At 53.6% G+C, this 13,097-nt stretch overlaps 5 protein-coding genes across 5 annotated transcripts; 3 read left to right on the forward strand and 2 right to left on the reverse strand.

The window, feature by feature from the left end:
- Window positions 1-568: 568 nt before the first annotated feature.
- On the forward strand, window positions 569-2,639 carry AYL99_01320 (hypothetical protein; the record flags this gene model as incomplete). The annotated part of the gene is made up of 4 exons (XM_018832836.1): window positions 569-616; window positions 678-732; window positions 792-2,346; window positions 2,402-2,639. The coding sequence occupies 4 exons, from the start codon at window positions 569-571 to the stop codon at window positions 2,637-2,639; spliced, it is 1,896 nt and encodes a 631-aa protein (XP_018698715.1).
- Window positions 2,640-3,129: 490 nt separating this feature from the next.
- Window positions 3,130-5,723, forward strand: AYL99_01321 (hypothetical protein; the record flags this gene model as incomplete). Its single annotated transcript, XM_018832837.1, has 7 exons — window positions 3,130-3,520; window positions 3,573-4,077; window positions 4,135-4,334; window positions 4,390-4,522; window positions 4,574-4,795; window positions 4,841-5,005; window positions 5,057-5,723. The coding sequence occupies 7 exons, from the start codon at window positions 3,130-3,132 to the stop codon at window positions 5,721-5,723; spliced, it is 2,283 nt and encodes a 760-aa protein (XP_018698716.1).
- Window positions 5,724-5,890: 167 nt separating this feature from the next.
- On the reverse strand, window positions 5,891-6,950 carry AYL99_01322 (hypothetical protein; the record flags this gene model as incomplete). The annotated part of the gene is made up of 5 exons (XM_018832838.1): window positions 5,891-6,319; window positions 6,372-6,453; window positions 6,501-6,578; window positions 6,638-6,782; window positions 6,833-6,950. 5 exons carry the CDS (start codon window positions 6,948-6,950, stop codon window positions 5,891-5,893), a joined length of 852 nt encoding a protein of 283 aa, XP_018698717.1.
- A 611-nt stretch (window positions 6,951-7,561) lies between these two features.
- Window positions 7,562-9,506, forward strand: AYL99_01323 (hypothetical protein; the record flags this gene model as incomplete). Its single annotated transcript, XM_018832839.1, has 5 exons — window positions 7,562-7,627; window positions 7,678-8,458; window positions 8,531-8,859; window positions 8,974-9,156; window positions 9,351-9,506. The coding sequence occupies 5 exons, from the start codon at window positions 7,562-7,564 to the stop codon at window positions 9,504-9,506; spliced, it is 1,515 nt and encodes a 504-aa protein (XP_018698718.1).
- A 1,311-nt stretch (window positions 9,507-10,817) lies between these two features.
- On the reverse strand, window positions 10,818-12,720 carry AYL99_01324 (hypothetical protein; the record flags this gene model as incomplete). The annotated part of the gene is made up of 5 exons (XM_018832840.1): window positions 10,818-10,852; window positions 10,953-11,154; window positions 11,266-11,340; window positions 11,423-11,524; window positions 11,596-12,720. The coding sequence occupies 5 exons, from the start codon at window positions 12,718-12,720 to the stop codon at window positions 10,818-10,820; spliced, it is 1,539 nt and encodes a 512-aa protein (XP_018698719.1).
- Between the last annotated feature and the right edge of the window lie 377 nt (window positions 12,721-13,097).

A 13,097-nucleotide genomic window follows, 5' to 3' on the forward strand; every position in this document is an offset into this window, starting at 1 on the left:
CAGTCTGACCGGCAAGCATCACTGGCCTTGTGGCTTGAGGTCATCCGCTAACCACTGGCACTCGGCGTCCACTGGTGGAATCTTCCGAGTTACCTAGGCTACTCGTACGGCTCATCCCCGAGCGAGTTGGACCGGTGACTTCGGCCTTGCGGAGCAAAACAGTCTCCGTGGTGCCGGATGCGCCGGTTTTTTGTCAGCAGGACTCCTACCCGGGCAATTGAATCTCGCATCTACGCGCACAAATACCGTCGGGGCAATTGCTGAAGGTTTGACTGGAGATCCTCGACTGGATCGGATTACTCAGAAACGAACAATCAAAGGCCTGTTCCAGTAAAACCCCAACGTCATGGGCATTCCTCGAACATTTCAAATGCACGTCCTTGACTTCAGATTTCACCCACCCTCCGATAGTCTAATTTCTCTTTGCCAGCTAAGCGCGCCGGATCTGCATTTCCGTTCCCAGCGTTTTCTGTCGCGTTGAGCTTGGGACACGACACGAGGTACACCTGTAGGGCGACCAGCCGGACCAGCCGGGACCCTTAGACATCTTTAGAGGTGATATAACACCATGTCCCAAACAATTACGCAACCGCCCAAGACCGGCAACATGGCCCAGGTAGGCTTTCTCCAGAATTCAAACCATTTGGGCGACAGGGTCCTGACCCTTGAATTTTCAGGCCTGCGATCTTTGCCGCTTGAAAAAGCGAAAATGTGATTTGAAGACGGCAGGCGGTAGGTGTTCGGCTTGCGAGAAATCCAAATCAGTGTGCCAGATGACACATGTCACGAAGCCGCGGGAGAAGCGAAAAAAGTTGTGTCCCCTCTCCCCTTCCTGGTAGGAGTGCTTGGTCTGACAAAGAGTAGGAAACAGATGGAGAACCTAGAGGAGCGGCTCAAGAGTCTTGAGGAACTCATCAAATTGTCGGTCGCGGCCAAGTTGTCGGAGAACGGCCCTTCAGAACGGGTGGACGTGTTGACTCCATCATCACTTCCATCGACCTCCTCTTCTGCGGAACCGACCTCATACGTCCCAGACACACTTTTAGCAGAAGTCACAGATAATAGTGCTCAACCATCACCATCCCAGACACTGCTGCAAGCGCTCGGCCCCCACCGACTGGGAGGTATAACGAGTGACTTCTCGTTGTCGCCAAGCAGAGAAATCAGCCAGCTTGCGACCGACGTGGCTCAGGAATGGAGCCCAAACCCAGATTCACAGTTTGCCATGCCTGCACCGGCTCTGGCTACGACGGATGAGGAGCTTCGTCCCCAGACCCGTTATGATGGGTCGAAGAAGTGCTCCCTGCCGCCCGTGCAAGGCGGCCTCTTCCTGCTGCAGGAATTCCTGGTAGATTTTAATGCAGCTCTTCCGCTCTTCGACCCGGCCGTTATCACCAAATTGTTTCAGGACTGTTATCACGGAAGAGCCAATGGGAAACCGATTGAGTGGGTTGCGCTCAAGGTGGTCCTGGGAATTGCGCACCGCTTGCGTGCTATGAGTCCGCTGGGGGTCCCTCAAGACACAGAGAATGCCGAAATCTATCTGCAGGAATCCCTTGACACGGTCCCGGACCTGCTTGTGCTGCGACCGTCCTTGCTTCTGGCCCAATGTTTTCTCGGCTTGGCTGTGGTGATATCCACGTCCTCGCGACCGTATCCGGCGCAGATGTTTGTCTCCTTGGCCCTACGCGTCGTCCAGGATCTTCGGGTCAACGACCCCCAGGCGATCCTACCCATCAACACCGTCGACCGAGTCCAGCAAGAACGTGTTTTCTGGATTGCTTACTTTATGGAAGTAGACATGAATCTGAGGGCGGGCAGACTCCCCAACTTGCCACCACGACTGATCAATGTCGAATTGCCAGGAGAGAACGAGCCAGATGCTGCTGGGGAGATTACTGCGGCTGACGGACAATTCAAGGTCAATATCTTTCGACTCCATGTGGAGCTTGCCTTGCTCCAGGCCGAGTTCGGGGAGCAACTTTCGCTCCTGCGTACTGCTCAAGAGTCCGATCAAGCAGGCAATGTCAAGTTACGTTCAATCAACTCACGGCTGGAGGAGTGGCGGCGAAATTGGATCTTCGAGCTTGACGCTGAGGATCTGCGCACATCTCTGCATCGGTCGGATCTGGTTCATGTTGTCGTCCTCGAGTCAACGTATTTCTCGACAACCTATGCCTTTTGGGCAGATATTCTACCAGCGCCGCGGACCAGAAACAATGCCTTTTCTGCCCAAGGACTGATTGAAGGAATGTCGAAACAAAAAGCACAGATTTTGCACAAGGACGCACGGAGGTTTATCGACCTTTTGAGGTTGATTCCGGGCGACGACATTGCGTGCAATTGGTGAGTTTGGCAAAATACTTCCGACCACAACCCACACTGACAACATGCCTCGTAGGTTGTCGCTAGAGACCATTGTCTCAGCACTAGTTGTCGTTCTCGCCCATATCATATTTAATCCACCCCACGAAAGCTCAGTATCAGACTTCGGTGTGTCCAGACACATGCTACAAATCCTGCATCGACTGAGCAACATCAGCAAAGACGACGGCCTGGTTGCCGTTCAGAATCTATGTGTAGATCTGTATCTGAGGGCCGAGAGGGTATTGCAGGGAGACAAACCGCTGCACCGGTGAAGGGCCTTTTTCTGAATATGTTAATGGGCGGCACAGCGACAGTACTTGTATTGGCAATATACCCAGGCGTTGCATGTTTTCATACTTGTCTCAATTGCCGGTGCCGAGCAGTCGATGAATAGAACAGTGTCGGCTATATGGATGAGCCTAGAATGGCCTCTCTCGGCACGCTACAGAAACGGCTACCAGGCCAGGACGGACATTGGAGTGCGCTTCCCCGCAAGAATCCGCCCGCATTTTACTAATGATCCTCCCGAGATCCATCTTCGTCTTCAGCCTGCCACCGTGCAAAACCTTTTCTGTCCAGTCCGGGTCTCATCATCAGGACCTCATCTCTTGCGCTTCGATTCCAAATCAGCATTTGTCGCCCAGAAAACACAGCATAGTTGCCCTATGGAGCGCCCATCCGCGCCAGACTACAGGACGCATTGCTGATCGAATCAATGCTGTCCATCCGTACTCGGTAGACTTCGTGTGAGAGAGTAGCCTGATGTCGTCCCAAACCAGTTCTTCTGATCCACAGCCAAAACGCCAGGGAAAGCATGTCACCACCGCCTGTCTTGGCTGTCGCAAGCGTAAAATCAAGTGCGATGGTACGAGCCCACGGTGCTCCAACTGTGTCCTCTACGGCCAGGAGTGCGTCTTCCAGCACGGCGTGGATAAGCGGAAGATTGCGCCCAAGGAGAGATTGCAAGCCCTGACGAGCTACTGTCAACAACTCGAGTCCTTGCTCATTGCCAATGGCATAGATGTGCCGCCTCCACCACCGCTCCATATTCGAACCGTCTCAGCGGCGCCATCATGGCCGGTCGAGGCGTCTCCGCCTCAAAACTTCCCCTTGGGCATCAGCGAGCCCGATTTTGGCATCTCAGAATGGCCTGGTGAGGCTTCCCGGTAGTTCAAAGATGAATTGACGTACTAAAACTGGTACAGGAGAAGACGGGTACGATGGACAACCTGCGTCGTCCATGACGGGAAAGCCTCTCGGGGATGGCTACTTGTATCCGGAGTCTTCTCCGGACGTGCCGGGAATCGACAATGCAAATTCTGAGCTCAAAGCGACAGCCCCGATCCCCAATGAAGACACTTTGCTCGATCAATTGTCCGGGAGGATGGGTTCGTTGCAGATTGCCGAGGACGGACAGCTACGGTTTTATGGTGCCACATCCAACTTGCACATCCTCCACAACGGACCACTATCTTTGTCACGATCAAAGTTCCGCTCCCCCTCTGAACAGGGGACTGAATTGCTTAATGGAGGAGGTGTCGGTCATTTTGTCGACGAAAGCATTGAAGATCACCTCTTGCGACTGTACTTCACCTGGGAGGAGCCCTCGATCCATGTGGTTGATGAATCCGTGTTCTGGCGCGAGCGACTGATTTGCAAAGGTGGAGGTCAAGTCAGTTCCTTGTACTCGGAGGTGCTGACGAACGCAATGTGAGTGATATTGCCTCAGGTAACATCAATTGCACGTTGTCTGACCATCCTCTCCAGGTGCTCTGTTGGAGCGAGCCTAACCTCCAGGACATATCCTCACTTACCTGATCCTCTGCCGGACTTCTTTGCCACCAGATCCAAACTGCTTTTGGAACTCGAGATGGATGCTCCAACCCTGTCGACTGTTCAATCCCTGGTCATTCTTAGCGCCGTCGAGGCCCTTCTGACGAGGGATGCCCGTGGCTGGCTTGATAGCGGTATGCGATGACTCAACGATATCAAACTGGCTGTGACTCTGACCAAGTCGCATAGGAATGGCTGTCAGACTCGCTGTTGATCTAGGTCTCCATCTTGATCCAGAGCCGTACGTTCAGGCCGGTCTCATCACGTCTGAAGAAGGGATGGTTCGCAAGGTGATATGGAGTGGAGTCTTCGTCCACGACAGGTATTTGTGTCTGCTCTCCCGGAAATATGACGTTGAATGACCGGGTACCAGGATGTGGAGTCTATACGTCGGCAGGCCCGTCGCTCTGGACGACAAGCATATAACGGTACAGTTTTCGGCCGAAGAAGCTAGCGCGGGTCGGGTCCAAAGGTTCTGGACCCCTTACGATGACAGCGGAGCATTAGACCTGCCTCGCATGGTGGACTCAATCGACGAGCTGGGCATCTGGAACGTCAAATTATGCGCACACATGACCGCGATCAGGGAGACGCTGTAAGTTGCTCGCGCCTCCACAGAAACATCACTGACACCAATTAGGTACCCTGACGCCATGACGGGCCCAACCAACGCCAGACAGTTGTTTCAATTTGCCAACCAGATGCGCGAGAGGTTGTTGGGCTGGCAGAGAAGTCTCCCGCCCAGCTTGGCTGTCAACAACCTGGACAAGCGGGCGCTATACCTTCCGCACGTCCTTCAACTTCAGTGGGTGGACACGCTGGCATCCATTGTTCTTCCAGGCTGATGGCTTTTTAGCATGCAATATCATAGCATCATGATCATCACATTCCGCCCGTTCTTCGCCTCAATCAAGACTCTGCCGGGTCTCACCACCACTGAAATTGCAGCCGGCCGCAACTATTGCACGAGCTCGGCCAATTTCGTGGCAAGGCTAATCCAGACTTATCGTCGCCAATATAGCCTCCGAAGAATCAATGTTCAAGCAGTCCATCTCGTCTTTACAGCGACGTTGATCCACGTGTTCACCGCTTGTGCGGCAACGGACCCAGTGCGAAGCAACAGCGCGTGGAAGAATTTGGAAATCTGTTGTCAAGCACTGAGTGAATTAGGACTTGCCTTCAAAAGCGCTTCGAGAGCACTGGAAGTGATCATGGGCATCAAGAGTGATCTCCTCCGCAGGTCCAAGTCGAATATCAAGCGACAGAATCCATGGAGTGACACCCAAGACGCCGGACCGGCGCCAGCAAAGAAGCGGCGGCCCACCAATGCCGAAAGCGACCTGTTGCAGACGCACCAATCTCCACAAAGTCAAGGCAGCTCCGACTTTGGCCTCAATCTGAGCGAGGCCGACCCGGCGTTCAACTTTTTCGACACTTCGTACGACGACTTTTCCCTCGAAACTCTGTTTTGGGGTGGCTACACCAATCTCGAACTACCTCATTCTCCGCCCCGAGAACCATGAGACCTTGCAGAGTCGACCGAAGTGATGCTATCCATATCTTCAGCCGACTTTATCTACCGCAACATGGGTCGAATGATCTGCTCCTTCGACAAGACATACATCTCCTCCAGACGCAGGCATCCTGTGTGGACCTAATCTTAGGCGAAGCTCCTTTCGCCCCTCCCGTGCTACAATTGACCGGCATGCACACCGCCAGTAACGAGGACATCGGCACCGGTGGTATACGCCGCTGCATCACTCAGAAGATATCCGACGGCGCCCTTGAGATCAGCACGGTCACCTATCCTCCCCATTGGCGGTGCAGACTTGAACACCGTCAGCAATTCAGGCCTTGTTAAAGCCAACCCTTTTGTCATCTCCGTGGCGATGAAACCAGGGGATACTGTGTTTACTCGAATTCCCATTGGTGCAAGCTCCACTGCCAGCTGTCCACAAAGGGACTTGACTGCGCCTTTGGAGGCAGCGTATATGTTCAGTCTTTGCGTTGGCAGGGCGGTTTGAACTGTCACCGACGCTATCATCACAATGCTCCCTCCGGTATTCTGGGCTCGCATTTGTTTGGCCGCCAGTTGCGCACTGAGCATTGTGCCCATCACCTGAACCAAGGTTAGCGCGGTGTCCTCGATGAGGAACATATTCCACACGCACATTGACTTCGAGAATCCTGGCACCTTCATCCCAAGTTGTGTCCAGGAATGGCTTATCGTGCACGATGCCCGCCGCCGTGACGCTGTGACCGTGGTTAAGAGCGTTCGCTGCCATCAGAGTCTACCTTACCAGTTGTCTATCCGACCGAAATCTTTCACCACGGCGTCGAAACTTCTAGTTAGGCCATCCGGATCTGTGACACTTGTTCTACAAGTACAATAGTCAGCCGAATACCGTATATCCGTCTCAATGGTACGCAGACTTACCGGTAATATTTGGCCGTCACACCCAGTTCCTTTTCAAAATCAAGAAAAGCATCGGATGGCTTCTCGAGGATATCGAGAACGGCGACATTGCTTCCTAGCTCTGCAGCACCCCTGGCCAGGGCTAGGCCAATGCCTCGTGCTCCCCCTGCGAATTTTCAGGGACGTGACGCAATCTGGCTTTGATCACTTCCTTACCAGTGACGACGGTGACCCTGCCCTTCAGAGACATCAGATCTTGTATTGACCTCGTCCGGAAGGCATCTTCGCTGGAAGCTCCGAGCTTGGTGGCTGGAGCAGTGTTCTCTGTCGACATAGCTCGCGTCTGGTGGGCGACATCCCTTCGGATGGCCGGCAACGACTGTGTTAAGTAGGGCTTTGGCCTCACCAGACTGGACGGGGGCGCGGATCGGAGTATGTGCAGAGCACGAAGCCCGACGTACTGCTGCCTCAGGTACATTCTCTGGTGCGATCCAGTCTGTGCCTCTGGCCGTTTCGGAATGAACCCACGACTGGAGCAAGACACGACGAAATGGCACCCGACTCGTCCAAAAGCGTTGGCCTCACGAGAAGTGTCAAGCTCTAGGGCTCTCTGGCTGACCTCAAAGACCTGCTCTTAGTCACGACGAAGTAGGATGTAAACGGGGAATTACGGCCTCCCTTCGACATGCTGACTTTTTCCTCGTTTATTTCCCATGGGAGAATCAAGTTCCCCGGGTTTCGATTCCCGTATAGTTGCGGGGGTGGGTTTCTATTCTCCAAGCTGGGCCAATCACATACTGTCTTCTCGTGATTATGGGGCTTGGTCTCCGTATCAATTATGTGGGGTGCCAAGTCATACCGCGATATCTCGACATACATATTTTAGGGCTGCTGGCTCGAAGCATTGTCCCCAACAATCTTTCCTTCACTACGCTGCTGCCCAACATGATGTTCCTCAAATCTGTCAGAGGTCGAACCTTGTACCGGATAATGAGCATTTGCTGCTCACTAGTGAGTATGCCCAGCTTGTATCCATGTCGCCTTGTGCTAATGTCAGCCAGTCCTTCTGCATGTACGGCTACGATGCCGGCGTCCTCGGAGGCGTACAAACCACAAAGCCTTTCCTCGACGCCATGGGACATCCCACGGGTACATACGTCATTCCCATGATCGCATCCTCATACACACTCGCAGCCGCAGTCTGCTCGCTGGCCGTCACCGTCCTCGGCATGCCTCTGGGACGGCGAGGCTGTATCCTGATGGGCGATGCCCTCGTCATTGTTGGAGCCAGTATCCAAGCCTCTGCCTGGTCTGTGGCCCAGATCATCGTCGGTCGCGTCCTGTGCGGCTTTGGCATCGGCTTCATCTCCTGCAGTGTGCCCACCTACATGGCCGAGATGAGCATCACATCCAAAGAGCGAGGACCCGAGGTCTCCGTTCAGTGCGTCTGGTTGATAAGTGGCGTGTCATTAGCGTACTGGATTTCACTGGGCTGTACTCGAATGTCGAACCAGGTTTCGTGGCGGTTTCCCATTGCCTTTCAAGCATCCTTCGCGACCGTGTCCATTATCGGCATGTTTTTCCTCCCTGATACGCCCCGATGGTACTACGCAAAGGGCCGCGTCGAGGAAGGCGACAGCATTGTGATGCGCCTCCATGACCGTCCACTGGAAGACCCTGCTGTCCAGGCCATGCGGGACGAAATCTTGGCCTCAATCAAACTTGAAGACGAGGATGAGCACAGATTCAATCCGCTCGATCTCTTTTGGGACAGAAGCGACCTGCGAGCCGGCCGCCGCATCAGGATATCCTTCCTAATTCTTTCGATCCAGCAAATGATGGGTTCGTCTCTCTCTCTCTCTCTCTGCCGGTTTCACGCGGGGAATCCGATTGCTGACCCAACTTGTCTAATAGGCATCAACCTGTCGGTCTACTACTCGACCGTCATCTTTTCGCAGGTCGGCTTGTCACCTTTCCTCTCTCAACTGCTCGCGGCGGTGATGAATACCGGTTTCGCCCTGGGCACAGTTCCACTGCCGTGGACGATCGAACGGTTCGGCCGTCGTGCCGTTTTGATATGGTCCGCCGTCATCTTGACGATCTGTATGCTCGTGTTTGTGATTATGATTGGCTTGCCAAATCCGACGGTCTCGATGCAATGGACAGCTGTCGCTTTTGTGATCATTTACAACTTTGTGTTTGGGTATGGCTGGATTGGCGTCCCGTGGTTGTACGGGCCTGAGGTGAGTTCTCTCACATGTAAACGGTCGTCTTCTTCCTCTCTGGGCTTTCTTCTAGATGGGCGAACGACAAGTTCATGGTGGGATTTTCTACTGACCGGGTGGATGTTGCTACAGATCGCACCGCTCAAACTCCGTCACCTCGGCGGTGCGGCCGGTGCATTCGGCGAGTGGCTGTTCAGCTTCATCACCGTCTTTGCCGGAGGTATCGCGCTGCAGAATGTCGGATGGAAGATCTGGATCTGGATGCTCTTGTCCTGCGCGGCTGCTGTGCCGTTTGTATATTTCATGTGTCCTGAGGTATGTCATGCCTTACCACCAAAGCCCCCTTTCTCCCCCTATCCCCTATCCACAGAGACAAAATTTCGCTCCAGAAACTCATGCATTTCCTCCCCTGCGTCCCGTCTTTTCCTTCTTCCCTCTCCTTTTTTAGTCCACACGCACGATCAAACTCCATCACGATAGAGATATAGTCTAACCTCATCCGCCTGCAGACCACGGGCAAGACCCTCGAAGAGATCGACCTGATCTTCGCGAAGCCCGAGATCCGAGACTCGTCGATCGCGGCGCGCATGATACACGACCACCATGCCGAGACGGTGCAGGGAAAGGAGCAGGTCATCCAGTTCGAGGAGAAGGAGGCCGTTTGAACAACAAGAAGATACCGAATCGAGGGGTGGACAAGGCTACGAGACAGACAAGTGCGAGGCGCTGGAGGACAACGCAGGCCTTGCACAGGGTTTTTCCACTGTGTAGGACTCCTCGATCCGCGGGGTTTTATGGTTCTTCTTCCCAGGGGAAGAAGCTGGAGCGGACGGGACAGGATCAACCGCCAACAAAGATTCAAACCGAAGAGCACCTCACAGGGCGGAGATGAGTTCCCTATTATTGTCATCGTGAACAATGAAACTAAACTATAGAGATATAATACATCTTCACATCTATCGAGGAATGAATGTCAAGATCTAACTAACAGGCAGATACAGAAGCACGAAGACTTATCTATGCTCCCGTCCCTGTGTCCGTCGTGGCCTCCATAATAAAGTTCACAGACCACCGGCAGCAGTAGCAAAAGTAGTAATCCAAGACCCGACACTTGTCACGTGGCAGAACGGTCAACAGAGTTAAGGATTTTATAGGAATATCAGAGAGTGGTGGTGGTGGCGGTATCGTGGTGCTCTTCTCCTCCTCCTCCTCCTCCTCCTCCTCCTCCTCCTCCTCCTCCTTCTTCTTCTTCATCCTTCATCACAAAACGATAATCGATAACTTCCAAAATCCCATCTTACTTCTATACCTTCATTTCTGTAGAGATACCTGTTTCTACGGAAGGCGAAGAAAGCCTTATCGACCCATAACATCTCACTTATTTCTGCAAAACCCGAAGACTAAAACCGCTTCATTGGGTGTCCGGAAGGACAGAAAACAGACAGTCTTATCGACCACATTCTACAGAGCTACTTCTTGCTGACATCCAAAATGGAGTGTTGAGCCCTTGGGATGGCCGTGGACTGATAGGATGTGCGATAAGTCCCGTACCACTATGGTGACCTCGTTTAAGCATTACAAGACACAGTATTGGCATATCTAACAAACACAAATTATCACTTAGCTCTTTCCTCCTCTCGCAAGATCTTTGGCCCAATTTTCTGTCGATCCTCCTGACTCCAAAGTGGTGCATAATGGCATTTGTTTCTGTTCGCTCTGTCACGGCGGCGACGGTCGTGGTCAGCGTAGAGGCGAGGAAGGCCACGAAGGGATCATCCAGCCGAACGGAAGACGCACCATAGATTGATGCGCACGATCAATAAACCATTATTAACTCATAAGCCTGCGAGGCATACGCTGAGAGATCCTCCGGAACTCCTTCGCCCAAAAAAGGATATTGTGGTTTGACTGCCGTAGAAATAGGATTGCTCAATTCGCTCTTATAATAACAATATCCAATAAATACCTCGCCTCGGCTAGGCCGGTTTGCCATTTCCACTAATCCAGCCATCTGTGGGGAACGCGGAAAACCGTCATAGTGAGTAAGTGATGCTTTTCGACGACCAGAGGCGGATTCAAAAACGGGGGGGGAGAGAGAGAGGGAGACTTACGTGTGCGGTTCGCGACGTCGTTGACATACGACGGCGTACCGACGCTGGCAGGATCGCTGAGATCGCCGCTCGCGGCGATGCTCCCGGAGTTGTATAACCGCAGCGCCTCGTAGATGTTCTCCTTCTGCTTTAAGCATTGTGCAAAGTGGTTTGCACCCGTGGTAAGCATCGAGACGACATCTCCGAGCTGGGGTGTGGTGACCTGGAAGGACACGTCCTCCGTTAGCACAGTGTTAAAAGCAATATCAACGTGGTGTGTATGGAGTCCCTTGGGAGGGCGCTGCATATTTGGTGGAATAGATAGACAACTTACCGATGCCGCCAGGCCCTCGCAGCCAGAACATTGCATGAGCCCCCCTGTCGGTTGTTGATCCGCGTCGTAAGTCGTCTATGGCGGCTATTGATCAGTGAGAGACCTCAAAAGAGCCACAGATAGAGCCCCAACGGCAACAGCCTCGGGAAGTACCTACCGGGACGAACAGATTCCCCGTACTTTCTTGCATAATGATGCACAGCATGATGTATGTTGGGACCCCAGTCTGCCCGCTGACCTGCTGAATTGCTTGATCGATCTGTAGAAAGGGTCAACAGCAGCTCCAAAACATGTCTGGCGCAACCCTTCAGGGGGGTTGTATTCACTCACCAAACTGGCATAATCAGTGTTGCCATGTCCGGCATTGGCCTGCTGTATCGTGGTCCGAAAGGCACCCAACAAAGTCTGATAAGAACAGACTTTGGAGTCAAATGTAGCCGCGAACGCCGTGGCGGGCCCATTCTGCACGTAGTACTTTGGATCAATGGATGTACCCGGGCCAGGTGGAGGGGCACCACCGCTGGAAGGTGGAGCGCCGGTTCCGGGAGGAGCACCACTGCCAGGCGGAGGAGCACCAGTACCTGGAGGCGGAGCGCCATTGCCTGGAGGGGGAGCACCACTGCCGGGCGGAGGAGCACCACTGCTGGGCGGAGGAACACCAGTACCTGGAGGCGGAGCGCCATTGCCTTGAGGGGGAGCACCACCACTGCTGGGTGGAGCGCCACTACTAGGAGGGGGAGCGCCATTGCCTGGAGGGGGAACACCACTACCGGGCGGAGGAGCACCAGTACCTGGAGGGGGAGCACCACTACCAGGCGGAGCGCCATTGCCTGGAGGGGGAGCACCACTGCTGGGAGGGGGAGCGCCGTAACCAGATGGAGGAGCGGGATAGCTCGAGGGGGGAGCGCCGTCTTCGGGCATATAAGGTTCGTCGCCCCAAGGACCCTCATCGTTGCCTTCCTCATAGCTAGGGTCCTGATAGCTGGGGTCCTCGTAGCTGGGGTCCTCGTAGCTGGGGTCCTCGTAGCTGGGATCCTCGTAGCTGGGATCCTCGTAGCTGGGGTCATCGTAGCTAGGGTCTTGATAGCTGGGATCCTCGTAGCTGGGATCCTCGTAGCTGGGGTCCTGATAGCTGGGGTCCTCGTAGCTGGGATCCTCATAGCTGGGGTCATAATAGTCATCTTCGTCTTCCGGATAGACTTCGTCGTCATTCATTTGTCCACCGCTCTCATCCATTTGGGTACCTTCATTTTGAAGAGAGGCAGGGTTGGCATTCAGTTGGGTACCGCTCTGGTTCATTTGTGTGCCTTCGCTTGGAAGATAGGTAGGGTTGAGTTGGATACCGCTGTGGTTCATTTGTGTGGTTTCGCTTGGAAGATAGGCAGGGTTGAGTTGGATACCGATGTGGTTCATTTGTGTGCCTTTGCTTGGAAGAGAGGCAGTGTTGGCGGCCATGGCACGGTCAGGGCGAACAACTTGCGTGTTTGGAGTCCAGTGAAGACGAGCGAGTTACTTGTTTGCTCGAAAAGCCCGTCTCTTGAAACAATGGAATGGAATTTATCATGGGCCCCTTTCTAACCTTACCTTCGGACATAATATACCAAGGTTGAGCTTTATCCGTTCCTGGAATCATCAAGACATAATAGCCCACAAGTGGGCGCTCAAAGAGGTGTAATAAATAAAGGGGAGGATTCGAGGCGCGGCCCCAGTAATATGTAACCGAATATAATTATATTTGGCCCAAGTCAGCCAATGGAGCACGGAACAGCCGCTTTCCGCGTCAGACTGAAGGACGCGTTGAAGGCATGTAAGACGGCGGACGACCGCTCGTA

This window comes from Fonsecaea erecta, assembly GCF_001651985.1.
Source record: "Fonsecaea erecta strain CBS 125763 chromosome Unknown Scaff1, whole genome shotgun sequence".
NCBI lineage: Eukaryota > Fungi > Ascomycota > Eurotiomycetes > Chaetothyriales > Herpotrichiellaceae > Fonsecaea > Fonsecaea erecta.